The following is a 25,613-nucleotide window of genomic DNA, read 5'->3' as shown; positions in this document are numbered from 1 at the left end:
GTAGTGCTCCTTCTCTGTGCTGTGTCAACTATGATCCTAGGTAACAATGTAAGTATTATGTGCTTTCATACTGAGTTTCATTACTAGACAACAAACTATCTTCGGGTCTTTAAAGGCTCATCATGACCTGTCCCATATTTTTATTTCTTTACATCATCAGTAATGCATTCATTTCAATAAGTTTGTTCCAAAGAACAGAGCAAAAATTGGGAAACCTGTTCTCACTGAATCTTATTTTCTACTTACTACTTCTACCCATTCTTATTTTTCTCATTATTAGCTCTGATTAGGAAACTTATTTCTATTTTTAATGTGTCAGTATAAAGAGGTTAATTAGCTGACATCTCTTACAAATTTGAAATGTTCAGCACATAAAACATTCTTTCTTTTCCTCCCTACACTCCTTGATATTTAAAAAAAAAATTATCTAGTGTAGACATTCAAAATTTTATCCCTTATCTGACATGACTTCCCTTTGGTTCTTTATGTTACACTCATAGTAGGTAACATATCAGTTGTGAAAACTGTAATTTGAATTAGAAGCTAGATGGACATAAAACTTGGGATCCATTGGTTTGGAAATAGCTTCATATTCTTCCCTCAGGAATTCATGTGATTGGTGCTTGGTTTTAAGACTGGCAGTAGTGGGACGTTTTATGAAATATTTGAGAGGTTGGTCTTAGTAATGGTCTTTAGGTCGTTGGAGGCTTTTATATTAATGTTCTCATGCAACCCCTAGATTTTTTGCGATAGAGTCTGTATAAAGAAGCAAGACTAGTCCACTGCTTACTGACTAAATATATGGCCCTTATTCCACATGCACTTCCACCACCCACTATGGGGCCTGACCCAGAGCCAGAGCTATGAAATTTTGACTATCAGTCAAATCTGTAAGCTAATTTAACCTCTTTATTTCATGAGTAGCTTTTGTCAGAAATTTTGTTTGAGTAAGTAAAGCTAAATAATAAAGAAGGTAATTTGAAAATTCATAAATTTTCTTCTGTGGAATGATTCAACAAATGCTTCATAAGAACCTACATTATGTGTTGAATTGTCTTAGAAAAATTTATTTGAAAGTCCTAATCTGTGTTATCTCAGAATATAACTATTTTGAGATGGCATCCTTGAAGAGAATTAAAAGGAATCCATCAAGATAGGTATTATCTAAAGTAAATGGTGAATTTATAAGAATAGTAGACTAAGAAACAGACTTGCAGAAGGAGGACCAAGAAGGCGAAATAAGCAAAAAATGATCCCATTTACAGTCATGGAATAATGTCTCATAACACACCCACATAAAAGACCTCTATACTCTGTTTATAATATACACAATATTTTTAAATTTAAATGGAATAAATTGGATAAACTGGATTTTTTATATATTACTTGTGGGAGAGTAATTCAAGTTTTCAATTAAACTTTCATTTTTCTAAAAAAATTATATGTCATAGATTTTCAAATATAAGTGGTGCCTGCATAAAACAATGAAAGCCAAACAAGAACTGTAGTGTAGGTTATTTTGTTTTACTACCATTAATTGCCTGATTTGGGTAATATGCTATATTACTGTAAAATATCACTAATAGCATGGTGATGATGGTGGGTGTACAGAAACTCTAATATTTTTGCTAGTTTTTAATTAGTGCAGAAGAAATTGCTTAAAGACAATTGAAAAGTTCCTTTGTGGGATTGAAAACCTAGATGAATATTGAAGTCACCATAAATGAGGAAATAGGGGATGCTAGAGAGAATTTTGTAAGCCTGGTCCAAGGCCGTAGAAACTATCATAAGCAATCACACATTCACCAGTATAATTAAGCAAATGTTAAAATTTTATGATATTTTCTGTCAATGGCAATTTGTGAAGAATAAAAATCTACAGGTAGAACTACTGACTCAAGGCTGTACCTACTCTTCTGCTGTTCTCCTCAGCTCTTGTCCAGTAGATAAGCATTATTCTGTCACATGTATCACATGATGTTAAAACAAAGATTTAATCTAAAAATTAAGAATGGATTCGGCTATTGTGGAGCTGAGGGTTAGAACACTAACTAGGTATGTGAGAGAACCTGCAATAAAGAAACCAAAGAGATAAGATTGGTGCTTTATGCCCCAGAGAGGTGCTGGTGACATGCAAAATTTAAATACATTTCTGAAAATTCTTTACCAACTCTTAAGCCATCAATCATCAAAGCTATAAATAGTTTGAGTTTGAATTTTTATGTGAGGAATATTATTTTAAATTTATTTTGAAGATGAATTACCTTTCTTACTTTCAACAAGTGCTTTTATCAGGTCTAAAAAATATCAGAAGTGTGAATATATTCCACTGCTTCTTTCTTTGTCCTTTACCTCCCAAGCTTTTCCTGGTTCTATTTCTTTTTGGTTTTCATTTGTGTCTTGTGATCCAGTATATTGGACATATTCCTTGGAAGAGGATAGGAACAACACGTTGTGGCCTTGTCCTGGGATTACCTGACTGTTTGTCCTGGATTTGACAGTAATTTTGAGTTAATACCAATGAATTTTTAAACATTATGCCAATTTCAGTCACTTAATGCCTATGAAAGACATGACAGTTTGCTGAGAATTCTAGCTTCTTAAGAGGAATATTTCCACTTTGACCAAATCCTTTGCTAGACCACAGGGTAGTGGGAGTAGGGAGTGGAACAATGCTTATGACCTAAGAACCTGGAGGTTCTCCAAATAAAAATGTTCTTAGGAGTGAACATTTTGCTTTGATGTCAGAATGTAACATGAGGGTTATTTGGCATAATGAGTGTTTTGGTTTCATGAATGAAGAGAATTGGTGAGGATGTTGAACCTTAAGGGCATTTGATGTAAAACTTTCTGGTTTGTTCTTTTTCTGCAATATCTGGTAGAAACCCAGACAATTGTGGATTTGGACAGGGATTCTTTCCATTACAGAAAAAAAAAATTGAAAAGAGATAACATTTAATAAGAAAGATTAGGAGGAAGTTAACTTGAGAAGATTGCTGGTAATCAAGTAGGATGGAGTTATTGTACTTTCAGACCTAATTTTTACTTAAGAAATCTAGTAAAATCAGGCTAAAACAATCTTTCTAAAGAGGGTGTACAGGTTTCAGGGGAGGAAGACTGACACAAGAGCTAAATTTTCACATAAAGATTGCTAAACTGCATCTGCTAAAATCCTCAAACAATGTAGCCAACAGTGCTATTCAGGACCCAGAGCAACTCACACCTAAAAATATTACATGCATTGCGCTGGATCAAGACACCAGGCCTTACAGTCTTTTGTGTGATCTTCATATTTTATATTCAGGAATCCATGAAAATACCTCATTAGAATGCTCAGAAATAATGAGCAGACCCAAAGCAGGGCATGCATGACACATGAAGTGTGTTTTAGGTGGCATAAGTGGCTCCAGGTGGGCCATAGTTAGAACAGGCAGTGCTAGGTATTAATGGCACGGAGCATGCTGAGGCCTGCAATGTACAGAATATGATCTATGGCAAAGCCATGGAGGAAGATAGTGTTGGGATGGAAATCTACGATGAGTACCTGCAGGAAATCCATAATGTTGTAGCATGTGAAGAGGAAATAGACACCACTTAGGTTGAGGATGTAGACGGAGTAGTGTTTCTGTGCATGTACAAGCCCAGGAGTCACAACACAACCACGTTAACTGCCAGAACAACCTGGGAAAATATGAGGATCACCACATTCTGGATTAGATTGTTCTTGTTAAAAGTTAGACACTGAGTTCAATTTTCAGCACCCTATATAAATAAATAATTAAATAAATGTCCATTAATAATTTGAAAAATAATTTTAAAAAGTTGCAGTAACAGCTTGTCCTTTGCACTTGTTGGTGTGAATTCCATCACTCAGGCTGTGGTGTTTGGGTTAGGGCTGAGAAGCATCCATGTTGTTCCTGAGAACACAAATCCGATGTGAGCATCTGGTGCACGATTACTATTTTCAGGACCATCCTGCTACATTGGATTTATTATCAGGCTGTTAAAAGCCAGGAAGCAGAAGCTAATAACCCATCAAAGTCCAGATAGTCCTGGAACCTGGATACAAACCTACTTCTGGCCCTCTCTAAAGCTTGTACTCTGCACTGCAGTGCAGATTCTCTATTGCATGGGAAATTCTATTTCCAACGTCCCCAGTCAACATGCTTGAGCACAGGAGTGGAGCACCACTGAGTGTGAGCAGCATTCAGAAATTTTCTCTCAGGCTCAGGAATTCAGAAAGATGTAGAGATGGCCATGACACCACCATGGCTAAAAGATGTTGTATCCTAGGAACAGAAGAAGACCTTGTTTTAAGGCCCAGAAGGGAATGTGCATTCTTTCTTGGACAGGTGTGAGAATTGCTTGGCCTAAAGTGTCTCAATGTGTGAGTCTCAATGAAGACAAAGCAGTATTTGTATTTCCAGCATCTACTTCTATGTACAGCATCTTGTGTATTCAAATTCATTCAATGAATGCATGAAAGAATGAGGAGTCTAACCATAAAGAAGAGTTTGATTTAATGAAAATACAGTAAAAGATATTAAAAATATATAAAAAGTTAGATGAAAGAAACTTCAGATTGTCATTCTTTTTGTGGAATGTTCTGGGTGTGTTTAGCATTCCTTAGATGTGCTCAAAGAAATTAAATTGAGCACTGAATGCATTTAAAGTCAGGTTTCAAAATGGCTTTATTGAGCACTTAAAAGCATTTTCATCCACTATGGGAGTGGGATTTGATTTAAATTGAGTTATGTAGCAACACCAATGGGGAACAAATAAGCCATGTGGGTCTGAGTGCCACTGAAGAGAGAGATAAGTGTTGGAGTGTCTGTGGAGGACTATTAAGTGGTGCTCTGGGGTGTGTACAATAGAAATGTACATTTTCTCTCCCAGATGATTCTTAGCACAATTACTTTGGAGATAAAATGTTTTTGTGAGGTGTCTGTGAGAAGTTGTAGAAGTTCAGGGCTTCAATAGATGGTGAGTTTCTCATGCAAATTTCATCTGGGGCAAAGAACATGCTCCAGCCTGAGTGAAAAACAAATGGCTTGTGCTTGAGAATGTACCCATCATTGCATCTTTGAACTTGTGGGAAACCTTCATGCAAGAATGTGTATTTTCTGATTTTATAGAGGATGAAATTGTAGTACAAACAGGATGAGTTATTAGCCCTAGACCTCATACACTGTGAATTTGAACATCGCCATGCTGTCTCATGGTCTGCCCTCTGTCCAGTCCTTGTGACTCACACCCTCTGGGTGCTGATCCCACATGGATGGAGGATAAGCAGAGAAACAATGCCCTCATTATATCCAATGTGGCACATTCCAGAAACAGAGGAAGAGAAAACACTCAAAGAAAGTACAAAAGAAGGTTGGGTGAAAGTTAGTTAGGAATAGATATTACAAATGCCCTTTGTTTTCTTACAGGGGTGTCATGCCTTCAGAATCAAGCTCACTCACAGGAAAATGGGGTCACTAAGAAGACAGAGAATGTCTATCTTCTGAAGATGTAGAGGAATCCAGGACTGAAGTGATGACCTCCATCATGTGCTCCCTTAGAGAAAGAAGCTTCCCATCCCTGAATGGCCAGAAAACCATGTGGGAGGAAAACAGAACCTGTGTTATTTGCATTCAAGGGACTTACAGTTCACACAGCTGTCATTAGGGTGTGATGTGTTTGATTCCTTTAAATTAGGAGCTCAATGAGATGTAAGTCATGTTTATTGTTTTCACTAATGAGGGCCATCTATTGTAATATCCTCACTTAATAATACAAGAAAAGACTGAGGCTTTAACAGATAACAGGATTCATTTCTATCCTTCCTTCCTTCTTTTCTTTTTTATTTTTTGAAGCACTTGCTTGCTTTAGTTTAGGAAGCTAATAAGTACTAGATCCCAAATTTTCTGAAATGACACCAAGAGGATTTATTCCAACCCCAGCCCCTGGTCTACTCCAGCACTTTTATTTTGGGGGGCTGAGAGTTGAACTCAGGGGCATTTAACCACTGAGACACATCTCCAGCCTTTTTTGTATTTTATTTAGAGACAGGGACTCAATTTGTTGCTTAGGGCCCCACTAAATTGCTGAGGCTGGCTTTGGACTCACCATCCTCCTCACCATCCTCCTGCCTCGGCCTCTAGAGCCTCTGAGATGCACCACCATACACAGTTCCTGGAGCACTTTTTGTGACTTCCTTATTGTTTTCTCTGATGTTACTCACTTATACTTTCATATGAGGGCAGAATCTGCAAGACATGGGTTATAGAAACTGTCAATTTTCTCCAATATCAATTCTCCCATCATTCACACAATATTTTTAAGAGTATTAAAGCAGAAAAATGATCATAGTTTTCAGTTTTTTCATGTTGTTTATAACCCTATGTTACTAGGTCCTGAGCAAGAGAATGTGAGTACAAGTAATGTAACCAAATCCTGGACCATGGGATTAATAGGAGACAGTTCTTCCTCTTTTCCTGATCCCCAAGCAGGCATCCTGATATGTCCACATACCATGTAGGATAACCAGGATGAGGGTACATTTTCTGCAATTGTAGAGTAGCAAGTTGGAAGGAATTTTGATGTCTGATAGTGTTGGAGCCTCTAGCTCAGGTATGAAACATTTTTTTCGTGCCTAAGACTTTATGAAATTGGTGTCTGTTAGATCAGTGAGAATTTTACTCTTAACAAATAAGGAGTACATTTTCACACAGGCTCTGTTTTGCCAGTAGCAGGGGTTCTTCTCTTCTCTGGTCATCATCTCCTACTTTTGCTAAGTAGCTGCAGTAACTCTCTTCGGAACCTACTCCTTCCCTTGTCACTTTAATTCATAATAGAAATTTTGTTGCACTATTGCTTAGGATATTTTACTGTGCTTGGTAAACTTCTTTTAGCCCTTCCTAGTTTTATACATAATGTGTCCATGGATTTGTCTTCAATATTTCAGACTGATCTATCTGTTTCTCCTTTAGACCTTTCAAATACTTTCAAATTCTCAATGAAGAATCATTTTGAAAAGCAAGTAAATCAGTGAAATTGAGTTTATAACAGCTCATGATTGGATGCAAGGCCTACTTGTCACCTTCTTTCTTCAAATCATGTAGAAATTGCCATTCTCGCTAGGAAAGCAGACTTCCAAGGGATGAATATAGGAGAGTTTTTGAGGAGGTGATGGATCTGAATGGAGAAAGTTCTGGTAATTCCCATTCTGAAACCCCACAGTCAGGGTTGCTAGAAACTAGTTTCCAAAAAATGATTCCCATTATCTTGACTTTTCATGAAGGAAACTACATATAACACTGCAAGATTAAAAAAAAAGGGATGTGTATTTAGAAAAAAATCATAATTCAAAATGGGAAGAAAAAAATTTTAGATTTATTGCCTTTCATTTTGTACATTTTTCTACACAGGATGGAGCCTTTACCCCAGATGAGGGGGGATAACCTTTACAGTATTGAGTGATCCCAGAGGACCATGTTCCATTCTCTATCTAGGATATACTTACAAGAATTGGAGTGAAAGTTGGTGACCATGAAGCAATGAACATGTTGAACAGTCCAGCTATTTCCTGTACGGTACTGTGGGCAAATTAGAAACCGGAATCACTCCAGGTATGGACCATTATTACCAAGACATTTCTTGACTGCTCTTCCATTTCCAATCACTCAGGCTCTCAATCCCAATGAGTTCAACCTCCTGAAAGTCATTATTGTTATGGATGCTTTAATAACCACTGTAAACCTAGGTCACCATGTGAGCAATGTGATCATGCAATGAGGGGCTTTGCAAATAAGAATAAAATATATGAATATGTCCTCAAGTATCACCAAAGCTTATACCCATGTTTTCGGGTATTTTGTTTCTATCACAGAAATAGCGCACTCATATGTGTGATTTCTTTCCCAACCTCAAAGAATCATTTACAAAGTGAATATCCCTGAATTCTATTCTTTATGGACCATCCCATTCTAAACTCTCCATGTTTCTTCCTTTTACACTTTTCAGCTCTGAATGACAAAATTCGACATCTAGTTTAATTTATCAGTGTGATCAATTTGACTTCCCCTTATTAGAGTTGGGCACACAAATAATACAATATCTCTTCCCTTCACTTAATGAAATTTTTTTTACCTCACTTGACATAGATATTTAAATTTAATTCACCTCCTCTAACTTCCCTTCTCATGTCTCATGCACCAGTCAAAGCAAGCTACTAGTCATTTTAACTAGAACCTGCTTCAAATGTTCAGAAGAATTTTCAGAGAATTTATTTAGCAAATATTTAGCAGGCTTCCTATTATGGGCTCAATTGTTTTCCTCCCCCAATCCCTATTCTGAAGACCTTATCTTCAGTATCTCAGAATATGATGTGGTTTGAAGATGGGGATCTTTATAGAGGCAATGAATTAGAAATGAGATCATTATGGTGTTTCCTAATTCAATATGACTGGTATCCTTAAAGGAAATGGAGATTAGGACAGAGATACTGAAATGGAAGATCATGTGAAAGTATAGAAAGGAGAAGCTGAGGTTTACAAGGACAGGAGGAAAGCGTCAGGAAAAAAAATTAAAAAATGATGCATCTAGCACCAAAATCTCAGTTTTCTCACGTTCAAAACTGTGAGAAAAGAAATTTCTGCTCACCCAGTTCTACCCAGTCTACAGTACTTTGTTATTACAACCCTAGAAAACTAATACAGACTCAGTTTGTCCTAGGCATTATTTCAGGAATCAGAGTCTCAAGATGACCTAATTAGGTTATGGACTCTTTGGAGATTACCTCCAAAGAACTGGAGCATTCCTAGAAAAAGTCAATCAAGACTGAAATATGGAAAAGTTCTGAAGGAGTCTTTATTAGCAATCTGGAGGAAGCATTGGATTCAGTAGCCAATACATAGAAGAACAGATCAACAGATAAAAAGTCAAAATTAGACAGAAATGCAAATAGGAATTTAGTGAAACTTAGTATCAGATTAGTGGGTAAAATATGGGAAGGAGCAATTATTTCAGAAAGGGAATACAAAGAGAGTAGGGTGTTCCAGATTCCCAAGTGATGGAGTCTTTGGTTCTGTAAACAGTGTCAGTAGCAGATGAGAGGTACATAAACTGACCTTTGATTAAACTCTGTGGAGTCACTGTTGAACTTGATAACATGGTTTCAGAGGGAGAGTGTCCTGGAGGCCAAGTGGGGCAGGTGTGCAAGTAGCTGCCAGGGATATCTTGGAACTCCTGGACACCCCAGGTCTCAAATGAAACACCACCTCAGCCAAGGAGACAGTTTAAGCAGGTGGTGGCCTGCCTTGCTATTGTATAAACAATCATTAGAGTGTCTGTATCAGAAAGAGGCCCTTAAAAATGAGTGAAAATTCATCCCAGTTACATATTCTGAAATAGAAGAGCAACAAAGACGATTAAAACATGATATAAAGCCTGAATAAGTACAACCTTGTGGTGGAAAAGTTGAATAATGAAATTCTAGAAATTAAACTTCTAGTGCATAAGTGAATGTAGTATGTTATATAGTTTGCATGTTAAAGAAGTGAGTAAAACATGTACTATTGAATGAATGTAATTGGGACAAATAGATGACCATGTATAATGAAACAGTACTTTCCATATAATGAGATAAATCCAAATAAACTAAATACTTTTATTTTTGCAACCCATGAACATGAAATATCTCTCCTTTTATTTGCATCTCCTTCAATTTCCTTAAAATATATTTTATAGTTTTCAGTTTATATGTCTCTCACCTCCTCAATTAAATTTACCCCTACATATTTTTTATTATAAATATAATATTTATTATTTTATTTTATCATATCATATTTCTTATCATAAGATTATTAGGATTTTATTGTAGAAAATTAAATAGCTCTTGAATTCCTTTTCTGTAAATTTCATTGTTAGTGTTGAAAAACATTGTTAACTTTGTAAAATAATTTTGTATCTGTAACTTTATTGAATTTTATATCAATTCTACCACTTTTTCGTAATGGAATCTTTAGAGTTTTCTTTGTATATGAGCATTGTGAGCTCAGGAGTGAGGGCTGGTGCTCAAATAAAAGAAGACAGAAATGGCCGAAGCAAGCTTTATTGGAATTTGGCTCATGGGTAAAATTCCCAGTCCCCCAGGGTACAGGTCAGGTGAACAGCTGGAGAAAATTGCATGCGGCCCTGGCTGCCCAGGGTCTTTATAGGCCAGAATAGGCAGGGGGGTCCTGCTGAGTGATAGGTGGATGTAAGGATCTGTGAAGTTTATCTGTCCATGTTTGCTTGGTCACTCTGGTGCGCTGCTTGCTTCCTCAGTCATTTTGCTCTATCGCACATAGCTGCTAAAGTTCCGACCTAACAATCATGTCATCAGAAAAGAGTGACCCTCTTTACTTCACTTTTATATTTTGTTTTTTTGGTTGCCTTCTTGCTCTGATAGGACTTCTCTGATTATATTGAATAGAAGTGGCAAGTATAAGCAAAAATAACCTACAGGGTTTTGGCACCATAATGAAAATTAAAAAAAAAACTGGGATGAAAGCAGACTACAAATGGAACAGCAAGCTTTCCTTTATTTTGCTATGAAGTCAATCAATCAGACACAGGAGGGCTTATTTTCTGGGTATGGAAATGGCCCCCAGGTTATGATACCACCAGTTATCAGTGATGAGTTCTGCTTCCTCAAATGTTGAAGCTTGAACATTACAGAAGCACAATGAGGCAAACATATACAGCAGGATTTATTTAAAGGTAGTAACATAGACTTCTCCCTGGAGGGAGAAGGGGGCTATGGCTGGTATTCCATATCCCAAGAAATGAGAGAACCCTGCCCCTTTTATAGACTAAAGTTTTCTTTGTTCTCCTGCTCTCTCCCCCTTATCTCTCTTCTTCCTGTCTACCTCACCAGGCCCAGGAGATGCTGGTGGGATGGTCCGGGGGTAAGTAGGTTGACTAGGAGGGCCACATTGGAGTGCTAAGCAGGACATTGATTAGTAGCTCTCTGCTCAGGAGTTACTTCATTACAACATTTTTGGGAGGGGTGGTATCCAAGGGCTCTGGAGACATAAACATTCCAATCTCCCAGGGGCAGTTTCCAACTTCTCAGACTCAAATCAGTCTCCATTTTCTCGATTCAACCCCATTACCTATTCTACACTAACTGCCTATCTTTAATTTTGGCTTCAGTTACAGAAGAATTCTGAGTTTTATAGTTTACAATGAAGGTGAATTAATCACTAGAGACTGAGGACATGCAGTTTGGAAAGTCAGGGACCTAGCTGTGGAGGTTAAAATATTAACTGAGGAAGGCAATTGTAAAAAAGGTTGAAACTCATTGTCACTGGGAAAAGCTCACAACTCAGTATTCACTGCTAATTTTCCTTCCACTGGGACCCATGGTTAACTACAGCTTCATTACGTGCTTTTCTCCTTCCAGGACTCATCTGCAATGGGAAAAGGTAAAAGTCCAGGGTCCATCATTTCAGTGTCAGCCTCGTCCCTTTGATACCACTGTTTACCAGTGATGAGTTCTGCTTCCTCTAATGTTGAAGGCTTCACCTTCAGGACCCAGTGTTGTTGGGAAGGGGTAAATATTTGCTTTTGCTGGAGATGTTGGGGATGAACCTGGGAAGGGATGAAAGTGAAGCCAGAATTGGGGACAGGCAGTTAGTGTAGAAATAGGGGATCAGGTCAAATGGAGGAAATGGAGGCCATGAAAGCCATCTGTCTCTGGAAATTGGAGACTGCCCCTGGGAGAATGGAATATCAAGGATCTCTGGAGCCCATTGATTACCAAATTTACCTGCCCTTATCAGGACTACAGGCAAGTAGGTGCTAATTAATGCCCCCTGAGCCCTTGCCTGGCTGAATCACTTTGACCCTCCCCCTGCCCATCACACCTGCAAGATCAAGCCTAATCACATAGGCAGGAAGGAGAGATAAGCGGGGGAGAGAACTGGAGAACAAAAGAGACCTTAACCTATAGAAGATGTAGGGTGTGCTCACTTCTTGGGATTCTAGAACATCAACCATGGCCCCTTCTCCCTCCTGGGAGAAGTCTATATTATTACTACTTTTAAATAAAACCTGCTTAATATGCTTGCATTGGCGTGCCTCTCTGATGTTACACTTCAACACCTGAGGAAACAGAACTCGTCATTGGTAAACGGCGGTATCAGATTTGGAGGTCCCACTGAGATCTATGCTGAGGTAAGCTTTTCTCTCCATGCACCCCACATGCACCTTTCTGTCTCTTTCTTTATGGAAGAAAAAATGGGCACCAGTCAGTTACTTAAATGCAGCTAGTGCAGCCTACATTCTTCAAGACTCTGGTGAGAGTTTTCCTGGCCCAGGCAGTTTCCAATCACCTGCTGTATGCAGACCAAGCATGTCAGACTCTGCCAAAGCCATTTCCTACTTTTCTGTCCAGGTCTGGAGTGCAGTTGTCATCAGTACACAGTGTCCCTAGTACTGATCAACCCAGGATGTGTGGAGGCAGATGAAGTGTTGGAATAACTGCGGGTTTCTCTGGCCTGGGCTACTCTCGGGTGGATCCCAAATGTTTCTTCTCTGGACTCCCCCTCCCAACTGCCCTAAGAGGTACCTAGTGTGATCAGTTGATGAATGGCACTGAGGGAAAGCGCCAATTATTTTTGCCTCCATATGGGCCACACAACACCCCCCACATCCACTCCTTCCTGGATAATAATAAAATGTTTATGTCTGTAAAATGTCTATTATCAATTGTTTCTAGGAATTTCTTTTAAGGAAAGAGCAGATACTGTTCAATACACTTGTCTGATATCTTGGTTTTTACAGAATAATTGAATTATATTTGACATACACAGGATTCCTCAAAAGTGTTAGAGACATCTGATTAACTTACAAAGTTAAAGTGCTAACTGTTAAAAAACATTGAGTACTCAACTCCTTAATTCCATGGGTAACATAAACATTATTGGTGTTTTCATAGATTGGTAAATAAAAAGGGTGTAAAATTGCTTTTTGTCATCACTAAAAACAAGGTTACTAAGAGTTAAGTCCTAACAGGTACAGTTCTATATACAAAAGTTTCAACTGTGTTTCAATTAAAGTACTATAAATAACAAAATATTTAATCTTATTAAAATGGAGTAATTTATCTAAATTTAGAAATTTTATAAGAGTTGTTTCAGAATGTGAACAAAAAGGGGTCAACAGATAGGAAAGAGAAAATAAAAGGTTCTAGATATGGAAATATATTTAGTGAAAAGAAAATGTTTCTGGGTAAGAAAGTCTTTGTGTGATAAAATACATGAGGGTTTAAGTAAGTACTAAGAAAGTCTGGGTAATTAAATGGCAAATTTCAACAAGTTTATGTGTAACTAAGTTGGTTATATGTATGTGAGGCAATCAGTTAAACCTATTTAAGATTTTTCCTAAGGTCAAATACTAAAGTACTGATATAAACCAAAGTTTAATCTATATGCTAAAATGACAAGGATTTCTTAGAAACACTAATCTACTCTTAATATTATGTCTGTTAAGTTTTATTCTTTAGAAAAATTAGTCTTAAAAATTGGAGTTTATACAATTATGGTTACATGACAACTGTTAAGAGTATTGTACTATGTTAAAGAGTCTAAATTTTTCTTTAAAAACTAAATTTGGTTAATATAAAAGTATCAAGGGAATCGGAATGGTCATTCTTTGTATATTAAATGTGTTCATTTCTTCCAGGTATACGAGTCTTTAAAGCAGGAAATTTATCAAGCTGTTATTATCCAAATTAAACTTGTCTGTAATGATAATTTTAAACTTATAAAGAGTAAATTTTATTGGGGATTCATTTATATCATTTAATGCTCTATTACAGGACCTGTTATCAGTAGGCTATATTTAAAATTTGTTACTTTTTTACAGTGAGATAAAAATTTTTAAATCTAAGTGTACTTCTAAAAGTTAGTGAGAGCCTGATTTGTTCAAAGGTTAATATTGTGAAACATAAAAGCATTTTGCTAACTTGCCACACAAAAGGAAAGCTAAAAGTTCTCTCAGTCTTTCTTCAATTCATGTTTTAGATATAATGTTAAATTGTATTAACTAATGTTCATATAGACTCAGGAAACAATATAAGTAAACTTCTTAAAATGACAAGAAAGAAATAAAGATCAGCATCAGAATTAGAACACTTCACTTAAGATTTGTAAAGAGCCACACCTTACCCGAGATAAGCTCTGCTTTCCACCCTACTGTATGTTAGAGTGGCTCCAAAATAAGCCAGACTCCAGCTTATTTAAAGTTATATTCAAAAGATTGGTTTTTGTTGTAGAATTATTGTGATCTCAAATAGGAGATATAATGTATAGCTCAGCCAAAATTCAAGATAGGTATCATACAAGCTAAATATATTTTTACTCTTGCTAATTTCATTTTGTAAAACTGTTACCTGTTAGTTTTGCAGAGGTACTGCTTCAAGTACACACAACCTAGGTAACTTGTGATAATAAACTATCACCTACAGAACAGAGAGTGTATATAATAGTAACTTCAGTACTAACACAGACTCCAGTTAAATAAAAGGGTAAATGACTGTAAAGTAATAGGCATTGAAGATAAAGCCCAGTACTCATTACATTATGACTAGTGAGACTGGTTTGTTGGATGGTTAAGATCAAACTTAGAGATTGAGATCAAATACAGAGGCCAATAAAAACTAGTATTTGGCTCTTGCCCTCAGAGTCAGCCTGAATCCAGAAAACAAGGGAACTTCTCTAAGGAGCTTTGCAACTCTGGGTCACGTGACCTCCCGATCAGGGAGATTGATGAGACCACTGGAGGATGAAAAGTCAATCACTGCACCTGCTGCACAGGAGGGTCATGAAAAAAGGGAGACATCCCTGATGCTTCCAAGGGAAACCACATCAAGGACACCCTACCTAGCAAATGGCACTAAAGGAGCTAAGAAGCTGCTCTCAAATTCCCCATGAGTGAACGCTGTGGGAACTCAGCTGACTGTTTGACAGGAACAGGTCAATTTGACCAACTTGAACTTAAACACCTAGCAAAAGAGTTAAAACCAAAATATAGTCATTCTTGGGCATTAAAAAAAAAAAAGGTTAAATGTAACTTAAGATGTACACTTGTGTTAGCCCCCTAAAATAAATAAAGACTGGAAGCTACATAAAAGAGATTCATAGGCAAATATGCCTGATAACTACCAAGAGAAACTGCCAGAGTCAGAAATTTTTAGTCAGTAAGGCCTACAGATCTTCCTAAGCAACACAGGTAGGCTCAACTTATGTTTGCTGGTATGACTATCTAGCTCTAAGTAACAGAAATATAGAGATCTCTACTAAACACAGGTTATACCAATAAAAGGATACTTTACAAAAATCAGATAACATTAAATAGCTTAACTATATTTTCTGGGGACATCAATGACATTAAGAGTTAAATGTTGTGTTTACATTCCTGATATCTTGGACAATGTTAAAGTTCCCAAAAAAAGGCCTTGTCCTCTCCAGCCTTTGTTAGGCTCTCTTATGGGAACAATTTCTCAGTTCCTCTACCTCTTGGTGAGGGATTATTGACTTCTGTCATCCTCATGATATTTATTGACATGTTCCAGATTCTGCAACATTTATTTTGTATTAATCTCATTTCAGTACTCATGTCTTTTTGTTCTTCTGTCATAGAAGCACCCACTCCCAGATGCCTTTACAACCTGCTCTTCTCCAACCAGACTTCTACGTTGGACCCCTCAATTGACCCGATTTTAAAAGGGAACTCCAAACTTCTTGCCCCATGCTGTCCCCTTCCAGCTCGAAGCAGTCAGAGCAGTCATTGCCCCCTTTCCTTATAGCAGTAAGGAGATCCTAAAACAAAAGGGCGGATGAAGCCAGAATTGGGGACAGGCAGTGTATAGCAATAGGAGATCAGGTCAAATGGAGTAAATGGAGGCCATGAAAGCCATCTGCCTCTGGAAGTTGGAGACTGCCCCTGGGAGAATGGAATATCAAGGATCTCTGGAGTCCATTGATTACCAAATTTGCCTGCCCTTATCAAGGACTACAGGCAAGAAGGTGCTAATTAATGCCCCCTGAGCCCTTGCCTGGTTGAATCACTTTGACCCTCCCCCTGCACATCTCCCTGCAAAACCAGGCCTAGTCACATAGGTAGGAAGGAGTGATGAGGGTGGAGAGAACTGGAGAATAAAAGAGACCTTAACCTATAAAAGATGTAGGGTGTGCTCACTTCTTGGGATTCTAGAACATCAACCATGGCCCCCTTCTCCCTCCTGGGAGAAGTCTGTATTATTATCCTTAAATAAAATCTGCTTAATATGCTTGCCTTGGCATGCTTCTCTAATGTCATACTTCAACACATGAAGAAGTAGAATTTGTCCCTGATAAACGGTGGTATCAAAACTTTGCTTTTTCCTTGGGCCTATTGTGACGGGGAGAGGATTTTAGTACTTGGAGAGGTTTAATGTTTGGCTAACTTTTCTCCCTCCTCCTGAGCCACACTGTCCCTCCATTTTTCCTGGGGGGCCTGTCTTATGGGAATATTATTTTCTATAACCATTCAGTAAGAGTAGCCATTCTTGCCTTGTCCCATATCTTAGTGAAGGGATTTCAATTTTTAATGATTGAATATCATGTTGTAGGCTTATTACATATGGACTTTATTGTGTTGAAGTGTTACCCTTCCATACCTAATTTGTTAGAGTTTTTATTATGAAAGAATAATAAATTTGTCAAATGATCTATATGTATCTAATGAGATGACCTTATGATTTTTATCCCTCATAGATTCATATTTATTGACTTGAGAATGTGTAAGGCTACTAGGATCCCTGGGATAAATGCCACTTGGTTATGGTACATGATACTTTAATGTATGGAACTAGGTTTGCTAGTAAATTTGTAGATGTTCAGAGACAGGTTTGCTGAGGGTGAGGATGAACGATGCCTACCCTTCTTAGCCTTACCCAGTGTGCTTACCCTGGCATTGGAGATCAAGCTCTGAAGGCACGGTTCTAATTTTATTTAGGGTTGCACAGGACATATATAGATACATTTCCAATCAGGTTAACATGCTTGTTAAAGTATAACAGAGTCAGCCTTAGGTGAACTATACATTGAGGGTCCAGGTAGTGTAAACAAACCAAGCATGCCTAAGTAATTCTGCCTTTGTCTGAGACAAAGGACTGGGGGAATGGCAGCTCCAGCACACAGCATGAGGCAAGGCAGCAGGGGCGAGCTCACATCACAGCTTTCTGTGATGCATGTCAGAACGAGGCCTCCCCTCAGTTCAAGCTCAGTCTCAACAGCTACAAAGACCTTCATTCCATGGTGAGTCTTTACCATTACCTCAGTTTCTCTGTTCAGACTGTTTGACTTACTTAGACTATGGTGTCAGTGACTGCTGTCAGATAAGCTTGAGGAATGTTCCCTACAGTAAATTGTTGAGGAATTCTGTGTCTGTGTTCATCTTGAATGTTATCCTATAGTTTTCTTGTCTTGTGATGTCTTTGTATGACCTTAGTATTAAGAAATTCTTGTCTTTTAAAAATACTTGACTGTATTCTCTTCTACTTTTTGGAAAGATTTGTGAATAATTATTGAGTTCTTTATATATTTGATCCAAGTGAGCAGTGAAGGCATCAAATCCTAGATTTTCTTTGATCAGAGGTTTTTTAAATTGCTGTCTTAATCTCCTTGCTTATTATGGATTCATTCATATTTCATACTTTTTATGATTTAGCATTAGTATACTATATGTGTCTTGGATTGTATTTATCTTATTACTGTACCCAATGTTTGCTTATAATTGCCCCTTAGGATCCTTTTTATTTTTGTGACTTTGTGTTACCACCAATGTTGATGAGTGTTGATGAGTTCTGTTTCCCAAGATGTGAAGATTGAGCACCATAGACATGCTGAAGTATGCTTAGAAAGCAAGTTTTATTTAAATAATTGTAACACAGACCTCTCCACAGAGAATTGGACCCTGAGTTGGGTGTTTATGGGAGGAAGTAAATCTTGTCCCTTTTAAAATGTCCAGATTTCTTAGTCTCATGTCCCCTCATTTTATCTTGCCAATGAGGCAAAAAGACTGGAAAGGTGCAATTCAGGGGTAGCTGCCCAGGGAATACAAAAGAACAATTCCCTGCTGGGAGGAACTATCTCTCTAGAGGCAGGTGACTTTCTGGTTATCAGTTAGGGGAAGGCTATATGCTCTGAAGGTATTAAAATGTCAATACCTCAGAAGCAGGTGGCTTTGGCCACAACTGAGGGGGATGTGTTCTGAAGTATTAACATTCCATTCCCTTTGATTCATCTTCCAGTTTCAGGATCCAACCAGATCATCTTATCTACACTAACTGCCTGACCTTTGTTCTTGCTTCCATTGTAGTATTTTGTCTTTGATTTCTGTTTTTATTTATTTGAGCCTCTTTTCTTTTTCTCTTATTGGTATACATAATTTTTTTAAATTTTGTGCATCTCTTAAAAATCAAATCTTTGTTTCTATTCATCTTTTGTATTGTTTTTGTGACTTGATTTATTTAAGTTCTGATATTTACTTTTTCTTTCCTTGGGCTAACATTGGGCTTGTTTTTTCTTTTCTATTTTCTTGAGCTATTACTTTGTTTATAAGAACTCTTTCTGTGTTTTTAATGCATGAATTAGGTGTTATAATTTTTCATCTTTAAAATGTCTTTGCTGCACTACACATTTTGATATGTTGTGCTTACACTTTTTTCCTTTTCAATATTCTTAGCAATTTTTAAAAATTCTTTCATTGACACATTTTTTTATCTTCTTTTTATTTTTATTTTATTTTATACTGTCATCAGAAAAATTACTCAATATGCTTATGTTTACCAATATTTGTCTTGTGATCTACTTATGGCTCATGCTGGCAGATGTTTTGTGTGTCCTTGAGGGGAATGTGGTTTGTATTTTGGTTGGATAAATTGTTCTCTATATGTCTGTTAGGTTCATTTGGTCTAAAGTGTTCTTCAACTTCAATGATTCTTTACAATTTTCTGTCTGGATTAGGTGTCCATTATTGAAAGTAGCATTTTGAAATCTCCCACTATTATTATATTGCAATGTCTCTGATTCTTAAGATTCTTAATATTTGTATATTTATGGGCTCTGCTATCAGGTACATATATATTTACAATCACTATATCCTCTTGATTAAAATTGACCTCCTTTTTGTTACACAATGTGTTATTTTTCTCTTTGTATATGTTTGATTTAAAGCCTATTTCCTGATTTCATTTGGTTTATGGTAGTATAGAATATAATTTTTTATCTTTCCCATGCTTTTTAGTTCTCTGGATTGAGCCCAGGGCCTCTGAATGCTGGGCAAGGGCTCTAAAACAGCTGTATTCCCAGACTTCATGTTTTCACTTTAAATCTATGCATGTCATTTGGAGTGAAGCAAATCTCTTATAGGCAGTATATGGTATGGTCTTGCTTCATTTGAAAATCCTATAAATCAACCTCTGTCTTTGCAATTGGGAACATAATTCAATTACTTCAATGTAATTATTGATAGATAAGTCCAGGTGGACTTCACTTTATTCCACTTTTATTTATGGTGAACTACATATGTTTCCTTCTTTCATTGTCACCATGAACCACCTCTTCTCCCATTTCCATCCCTCCAAGTTCTATTCATCATTCATTGCTAACCTCAAATATTGATTTGACTGAAAATGTGGCAGAGGCACATGCTAGTTAATGGTGGAATTATCAGTTCAAATTCCAAGTATTTCAAGAAGTCTTCCCTATCTACTAGACATCATACACACTTACTAGTGAAATCTTCATGCACACTTATCCCTGAGTCTGTGTTTGCATGGTGGGAGGATTAGACCAATTACATTTGATCCTCTGAGGGAGATCATTTCTTTTAAACTCTATGCTAATATCCTGAAGAATAGCAAACAAAACAAAACAAAACAAAACAAAAGAACTCACTATTTTTAAAGTGAGCTTTGGTGTATGAACAGTATTGATTCCCAATATATACCACACCATCTCCTGAGTACATGCACTGGCTACTTAGGTTGAAGAATATATGCCCACTGTGATTTTAGCCTTGAAGTAGAGACATGAGCTTTTTAGTTATGGGTTATTTTTAGTTATATGTAACAATAGTGTTCATTTTGACATAATTATGAAAACATGGAATATAATTTGTTCTAATTCAATTCCCACTACTTCCCTTTCCCCTCCCTTTTTCACACCTCTTATTTCCTTCCCTCTTTTTAAAATTAGTACCTTGTGCAGGTACACAATGGTGAGATTCACTATAATATGTTCATATATGTATGTAGAAATGGTTTTTTTTGGGTATATTTGTAATTTTTTTTCAGACCATATATGTAGATGTACATATTTTTTCAAAAATTACTTTATATTAACTATGTTAGAACATTTTCCACTAACAATATATCATGAGTATCTATTAGGGTATACACATTGCTTTATATATATTGTGGTGCTGGGAACTGAACCCAGGGCCTTATACATGCAAGGCAAGCACTGTACCAACTGAGCTATATCCCCTATATATATTTTTTTAAATTAGTGCCAGATACCTATAATAGAGCATAGTTTGCCACAGATATGGTGATCAGAAGTATTTAGCAATTGCCAATGGAAATCAACCAACAAACAGGACAGTGATGATAATGGGAATGAATAGTTCATATTCCTTGAGCCTTGCCATGTAGACATTGTTGCCAAGCATTTCATTCACATCATGTCACTTAATTCTGTCAACAGTACTGTGAGGGTAGGTGCCGTTGTTTTCTCCATTTTTGCAGCAAAGACCCTAAGAGGTTTAGTCACTTGCAGTTTACAATGCAGCAAATTCAGGATGGATTTGATCACACTGGTCCTGCTCCAGTGCCCACAAAGTTCTTCATGGTCCATCTCTTCTCTATCACTGTATTTCCATGTTTGACCCAGTGGACATGACCCACCAACTGCCTGCCACTGCATTGCCTTTATAGGAGAGGAATGTTGAGTCAGATTCATTCCACTGTCTTTCCCTATTCCAGATCTCTTCCCTTCCCTTCACTCCCCTTTGTCTACTCCACTGATCTTCCTTCTATTCTCTTCTGTTCCCGTTACTTTGAATGAGCTTCTGTTTATCAGTATAAAGATTCCTCAAAAAACTAAGAATAAAACCAACACATTATCAAGCTATCTCATTCCTCTGTATATATTCAAAGATTTAAAGTCAGAATACTGCAGTTACACAGACACATCAAAATTTGTAGCAGCACAATTCAAAGTAGCCAAGTTATGGAGCCAACCTAAGTACCCATCAATAGATGAATGCATAAAGAGTGTGGAATATATACACAATGGAATATTACTCAGTCATAAGGAAAAATAAATTTAGGGCATTCACCAGTAAATGAATGGATCTGGAGATTATCATACTTTTTAAAATAAGCCAGTTCCCCAAAGTCAAAAGTCAAATGTTTTCAACTTCTGAGGTTACCTGAATCACAATACAGTTTTTTTCAGTCTATGTCCATCTTTTCTGTCCTGTCTTTTTCTGAAAATTAATTCTAGTCCACAAATGGCATAAGATTCAGGCTTGGCAATTCAATAAATTTAGTACCTGCTTGGATTGCTTGGGGTGAGCATGTCACCCAATTAAATTATGGATCAGTTTGAGACTCCAGGTGTCTTGACCCCATGTCTTGTGCAATCTGTAATCTAGCACACTCAGGATCTCTATCCCTACATATGCCATGATTTCAGGTTATGGAAAATGTCTCCAGGTTGAGTACTAGTAAAAAAAACAGTTCAACAACTACATATCAGCTCTCAGGAGCAAAGGACACAGTTTTTACTGCTAAAATCCAAGGTCAACTTCCTACCGTGCCATAGACAAATGCTACCAGAAGAGTTTTTATAAACTCAATTTTTCTCGGTTGTTCTTATGCAGGTAGACATTCTACCTTCAAAACCCAGGAAATTCAATAAGATTTCTTGGACTAGAACTCACTCATTCAGAAACAAGCTTTCTATTTTCATTAATGTCCCAACACATAACAAGACCAATTGCTCACAGCATAGACAGAGAAATAAGATGTCATTATTTTCCAAAACTTCAGATAGAAAACAGTAAAAAAATAAGAAGTTTATAATTTTTTATGAGAATCCTTTTTACATTGGAATCAATATGTCAAAAGCATCAATGAAAAAGACTTAGGTGATGATGTGATGAGATATTTATTGAAAATATCACAAATGGATTCAGACATTCTTACTTAAGTTTTGTTTCCATCAGGGAAAGAAGAAAATCCAGATTAACATAAACCCATTGGAAGATGTGAAAAAATTTCAGGGGCAGGAGGCTGAGAGGAGAGCAAATGACTGTCAAATGTGGCTGGGCACTGTTACCTCTTGAAGGCACATCTGAAGGACGAGAGCAGAGGCTCTTTATTCCTGCTGCACTCTGCTGCCTTACATCTCCAGGGTTCCCTGAGAAAGTCTGTCTCCACATTCCTCTTTCTCAGGAGTGTCCTGCAGAGCCCATTCAAGCACCAGCTTGAGTTTACATGCCCACAACTGCTGCCTAAAAGTGCCAACAAAGCAATAAATGATGGGGTTGGCACAGCTGTTAGCACAGGTAAAGACAACTGAGGGCATCAGAATCATTCTGTATCCACTCTATAGGGAACAAAAATACTCCTAACAGCAGACCACAGAAGAGAAACAACAACACTATGAGCAGAATGGTAACATACAGCTTGTTGAGAGGTTTCTGGTAGGATCCACAGAACATCCTACCCAGCAGAGCCAGGCTGGACCCCGAGAGAACCACAGATAAAAAAAGCAGTCATGCAGTGTGATGAGCTGACAGACCTGGCTCCATGAGAATGCTATAGGCCAGGCTCTAAGGGAAATGATTAAACAGATTCCAGTTTGCTCTGAGACTTCACGTTACCTAGGAAATAAACTTCTCCCATGGGAATACCCCACCTCTGTACCCATCATCAGTTACCTAGTGTGACATGTTTAACAATACAGAATGATAATTCCTATGTAAGAAAAATTGGTCTCTTTTGATTCCTATTGCTCCTAAATAATGTACCATGTGAACAGTGATTATGTGGATGTTAGTAACCATTCTTCAGTTTGTACCTAGGTAAGGGTCATTTTGACCCACTTCCCCCTCTGTTGATGATCTCATGATGTTAATGTGTAATTTTGAATCATAGAACAGACACTTATGATTAATGTAGTTTTTGGTATAAGAACCCCTACAACTCTGTGGTTGGGACTGTTCTCCCAATAACCATTTTTTGGGGCATTATGTGAGACAGTCAGCTGGCCGGCTTAATAAAGACTCTCAAATTTGGACTTCTCAGTGGTGATCGGTCTGTTCTTAAGTTGTGCACCATAACAGCAGTTACAGTAAAATCAACTTTTTCACAGCAATGAACTTCAGTTTCATTGAGATGAAAACAATAGACTGTGTCCAAGATACTCAGAAATATGGATAGGGCCCAGAGCAGGGCACACATGAAAGCTGATGTGTGTCAGGCAGTGCTCAGTGTTAATAGCATTGAGCAGGCCCAGACCTGCAATGTAGAAAATGATTACCCAAGTGAATGTGATGCCATATGTAATAATGGAGATGCGAAGGAACATTTTGATGACTTCTTTCAGGAACACAGTGATATGGAGGCAAAGAAGGAGGAAGCCAGCAACAGTCAGGATTAGGATATAGATGTAAATGGCATTGCTGCACACGTGGAAGCTCAAGAACCAGAGCACAGATGCATTTCCTGCCAGCCCAATCAGGGAAATAATGAAGGTCAATACATGGATTGATTATTGATTATACAAGGATCAGATTATTAATGTCACACAATTGGAAAAATGGAGGATGGTTCTCATAACTTCCATCGGGTGGTGTGGTTTCTTGTCCTCCAGGCTGCAATGAATGGATCCTGGCTCCTTATCTCTTCCGTGGTTCCCCTGGGAACACAAAGAAGACTTATGCACTTGCAGCAACAGCTCAGAGGTTCAGGATTACCCTGCTATGTGGGGATTACTATGTCCACTTTAAAGAGAAGGAAAACAGAGGATTGCAAAGGAGAAGTAACCTATCAACAGTTGTGGATTCCTGAAATACAGTTTCAAATCCAGTAGTCATTGTCTGAACTGCCTGAGCTCTCTGACCTGGACCTAAATGACAAAGTAATCTGTTATAATCCGAACACTTCCACTCAGAGCGGGACCAGCACTACTGTGTCCTGGAAATGTTTTCTCTCAGGTGCAGGAATGGAGACAGAGGCAGAAGTGATTATAAAATCTCCATCCCAAAGAAGGTTGCATTCAAGGAGGTGAAAGAAAACCTGGCTTTATTGCCACTAGGTTAATGTGAGCTTTTGCTAAAGCAGGGGTGAGAATGGCTGGTCAGAGAAATGGCTCAGTGTGTCAGGCACTGAAGACAGGTTTACCATTTAATCCCAAATACTGAGCTCAGTTTGGCCCACATGCCCTCAATATCTATTTAATGAATGAATATATGAACTGGAAACCTTACACTGTAGGATAATGTGGATTAAATGGAAAATAAACATAAAGTTACAATGAAAGGGGTCCAAGATGGTGGCCTAGAGGGTGACTGCACCCCCAGTCGCTCCAGAACCCAGGAGTTAAGAAGGGGAGGCATTGAGAGACTCGGACTGAAATAGAGCCACAGGTGAGTCTGCCCACTGGGTAAAGCTCGGCCCGGGTGGCAGGCCCAGATAGAGGTGGCTTATCGGAGCAAGGCAGGGCAGCTAGAGTCTTCCACAGGCAGCCCTGCGCACTCAGGCAGTGGGCCCCGCCCACACAGCCAGCTGCACGGTGCAGGCCCCCAGTGAGAGCCTTTCCGCACAGAGCCAGCTCCAAACCCTGGAACCAGTAGGGGGCTAGGGGCAGCATTCTTTGGATGCACTGCATTATCAAGTTCCTCCAAGACATCAGGCTACTGAAGGCTGGGAGGTGATACACTGGAAATCTACCGGGACACTATAAGCCAATAGCGGAAATCTGCAATATCTCAGGGTCCCACTGACAGCTGACCAATATGAGAAAACAAGGGAAGAAAATGTCCCAAACAAACCTAGATACTATATCAATAAAACCCAATGACAACACAGCAGAAGAAATGTCAGAAAGGGAGTTCAGAATGTACATAATTAAAACGATCAGGGAAGCAAATGAGGAGATGAAAGAGCAAATGCAGGCATTGAAGGAGGAGATGAAAGAGCAAATGCAGGCATTAAATGATCACACCAATCAACAGTTAAAAGACCAAATACGGGAAGCAAGAGATCATTTCAATAAAGAGTTAGAGCAATTAGACAAACCAAAGAAATTAAAGGGATACGAATAGGAAAAGAAGAACTCAAACTATCCCTGTTCGCTGATGACATGATTATATATTTAGAGGAACCTGGAAATTCCACCAGAAAACTTTTAGAACTCATAAGTGAATTCAGTAAAGTAGCAGGTTACAAGATCAATGCTCATAAATCCAATGCATTTTTATACATAAGTGATGAATCTTCAGATAGAGAAATTAGGAAAACTACC

General features: G+C 37.9%; 1 protein-coding gene across 1 annotated transcript in view; it reads right to left on the bottom strand.

Moving 5' to 3' along the window:
• The window catches only part of LOC124959477 (mas-related G-protein coupled receptor member X3-like), a 28,380-nt gene extending 5,701 nt beyond the window's left edge, over positions 1-22,679 (bottom strand). The window contains exons 1-2 of the mRNA XM_047517918.1: positions 22,489-22,679; positions 7,508-7,580 (exon numbers count right to left, since the gene is read on the bottom strand). Coding sequence (XP_047373874.1) covers positions 7,508-7,580; positions 22,489-22,679 — 264 coding nt within the window. The remainder of the gene's footprint in view (positions 1-7,507; positions 7,581-22,488) is intronic.
• Between the last annotated feature and the right edge of the window lie 2,934 nt (positions 22,680-25,613).

Source organism: Sciurus carolinensis, chromosome 11 (assembly GCF_902686445.1).
Source record: "Sciurus carolinensis chromosome 11, mSciCar1.2, whole genome shotgun sequence".
In the NCBI taxonomy this organism is placed as follows: Eukaryota; Metazoa; Chordata; class Mammalia; order Rodentia; family Sciuridae; genus Sciurus; species Sciurus carolinensis.
This window is presented reverse-complemented; position numbering and strand designations above follow the sequence as displayed.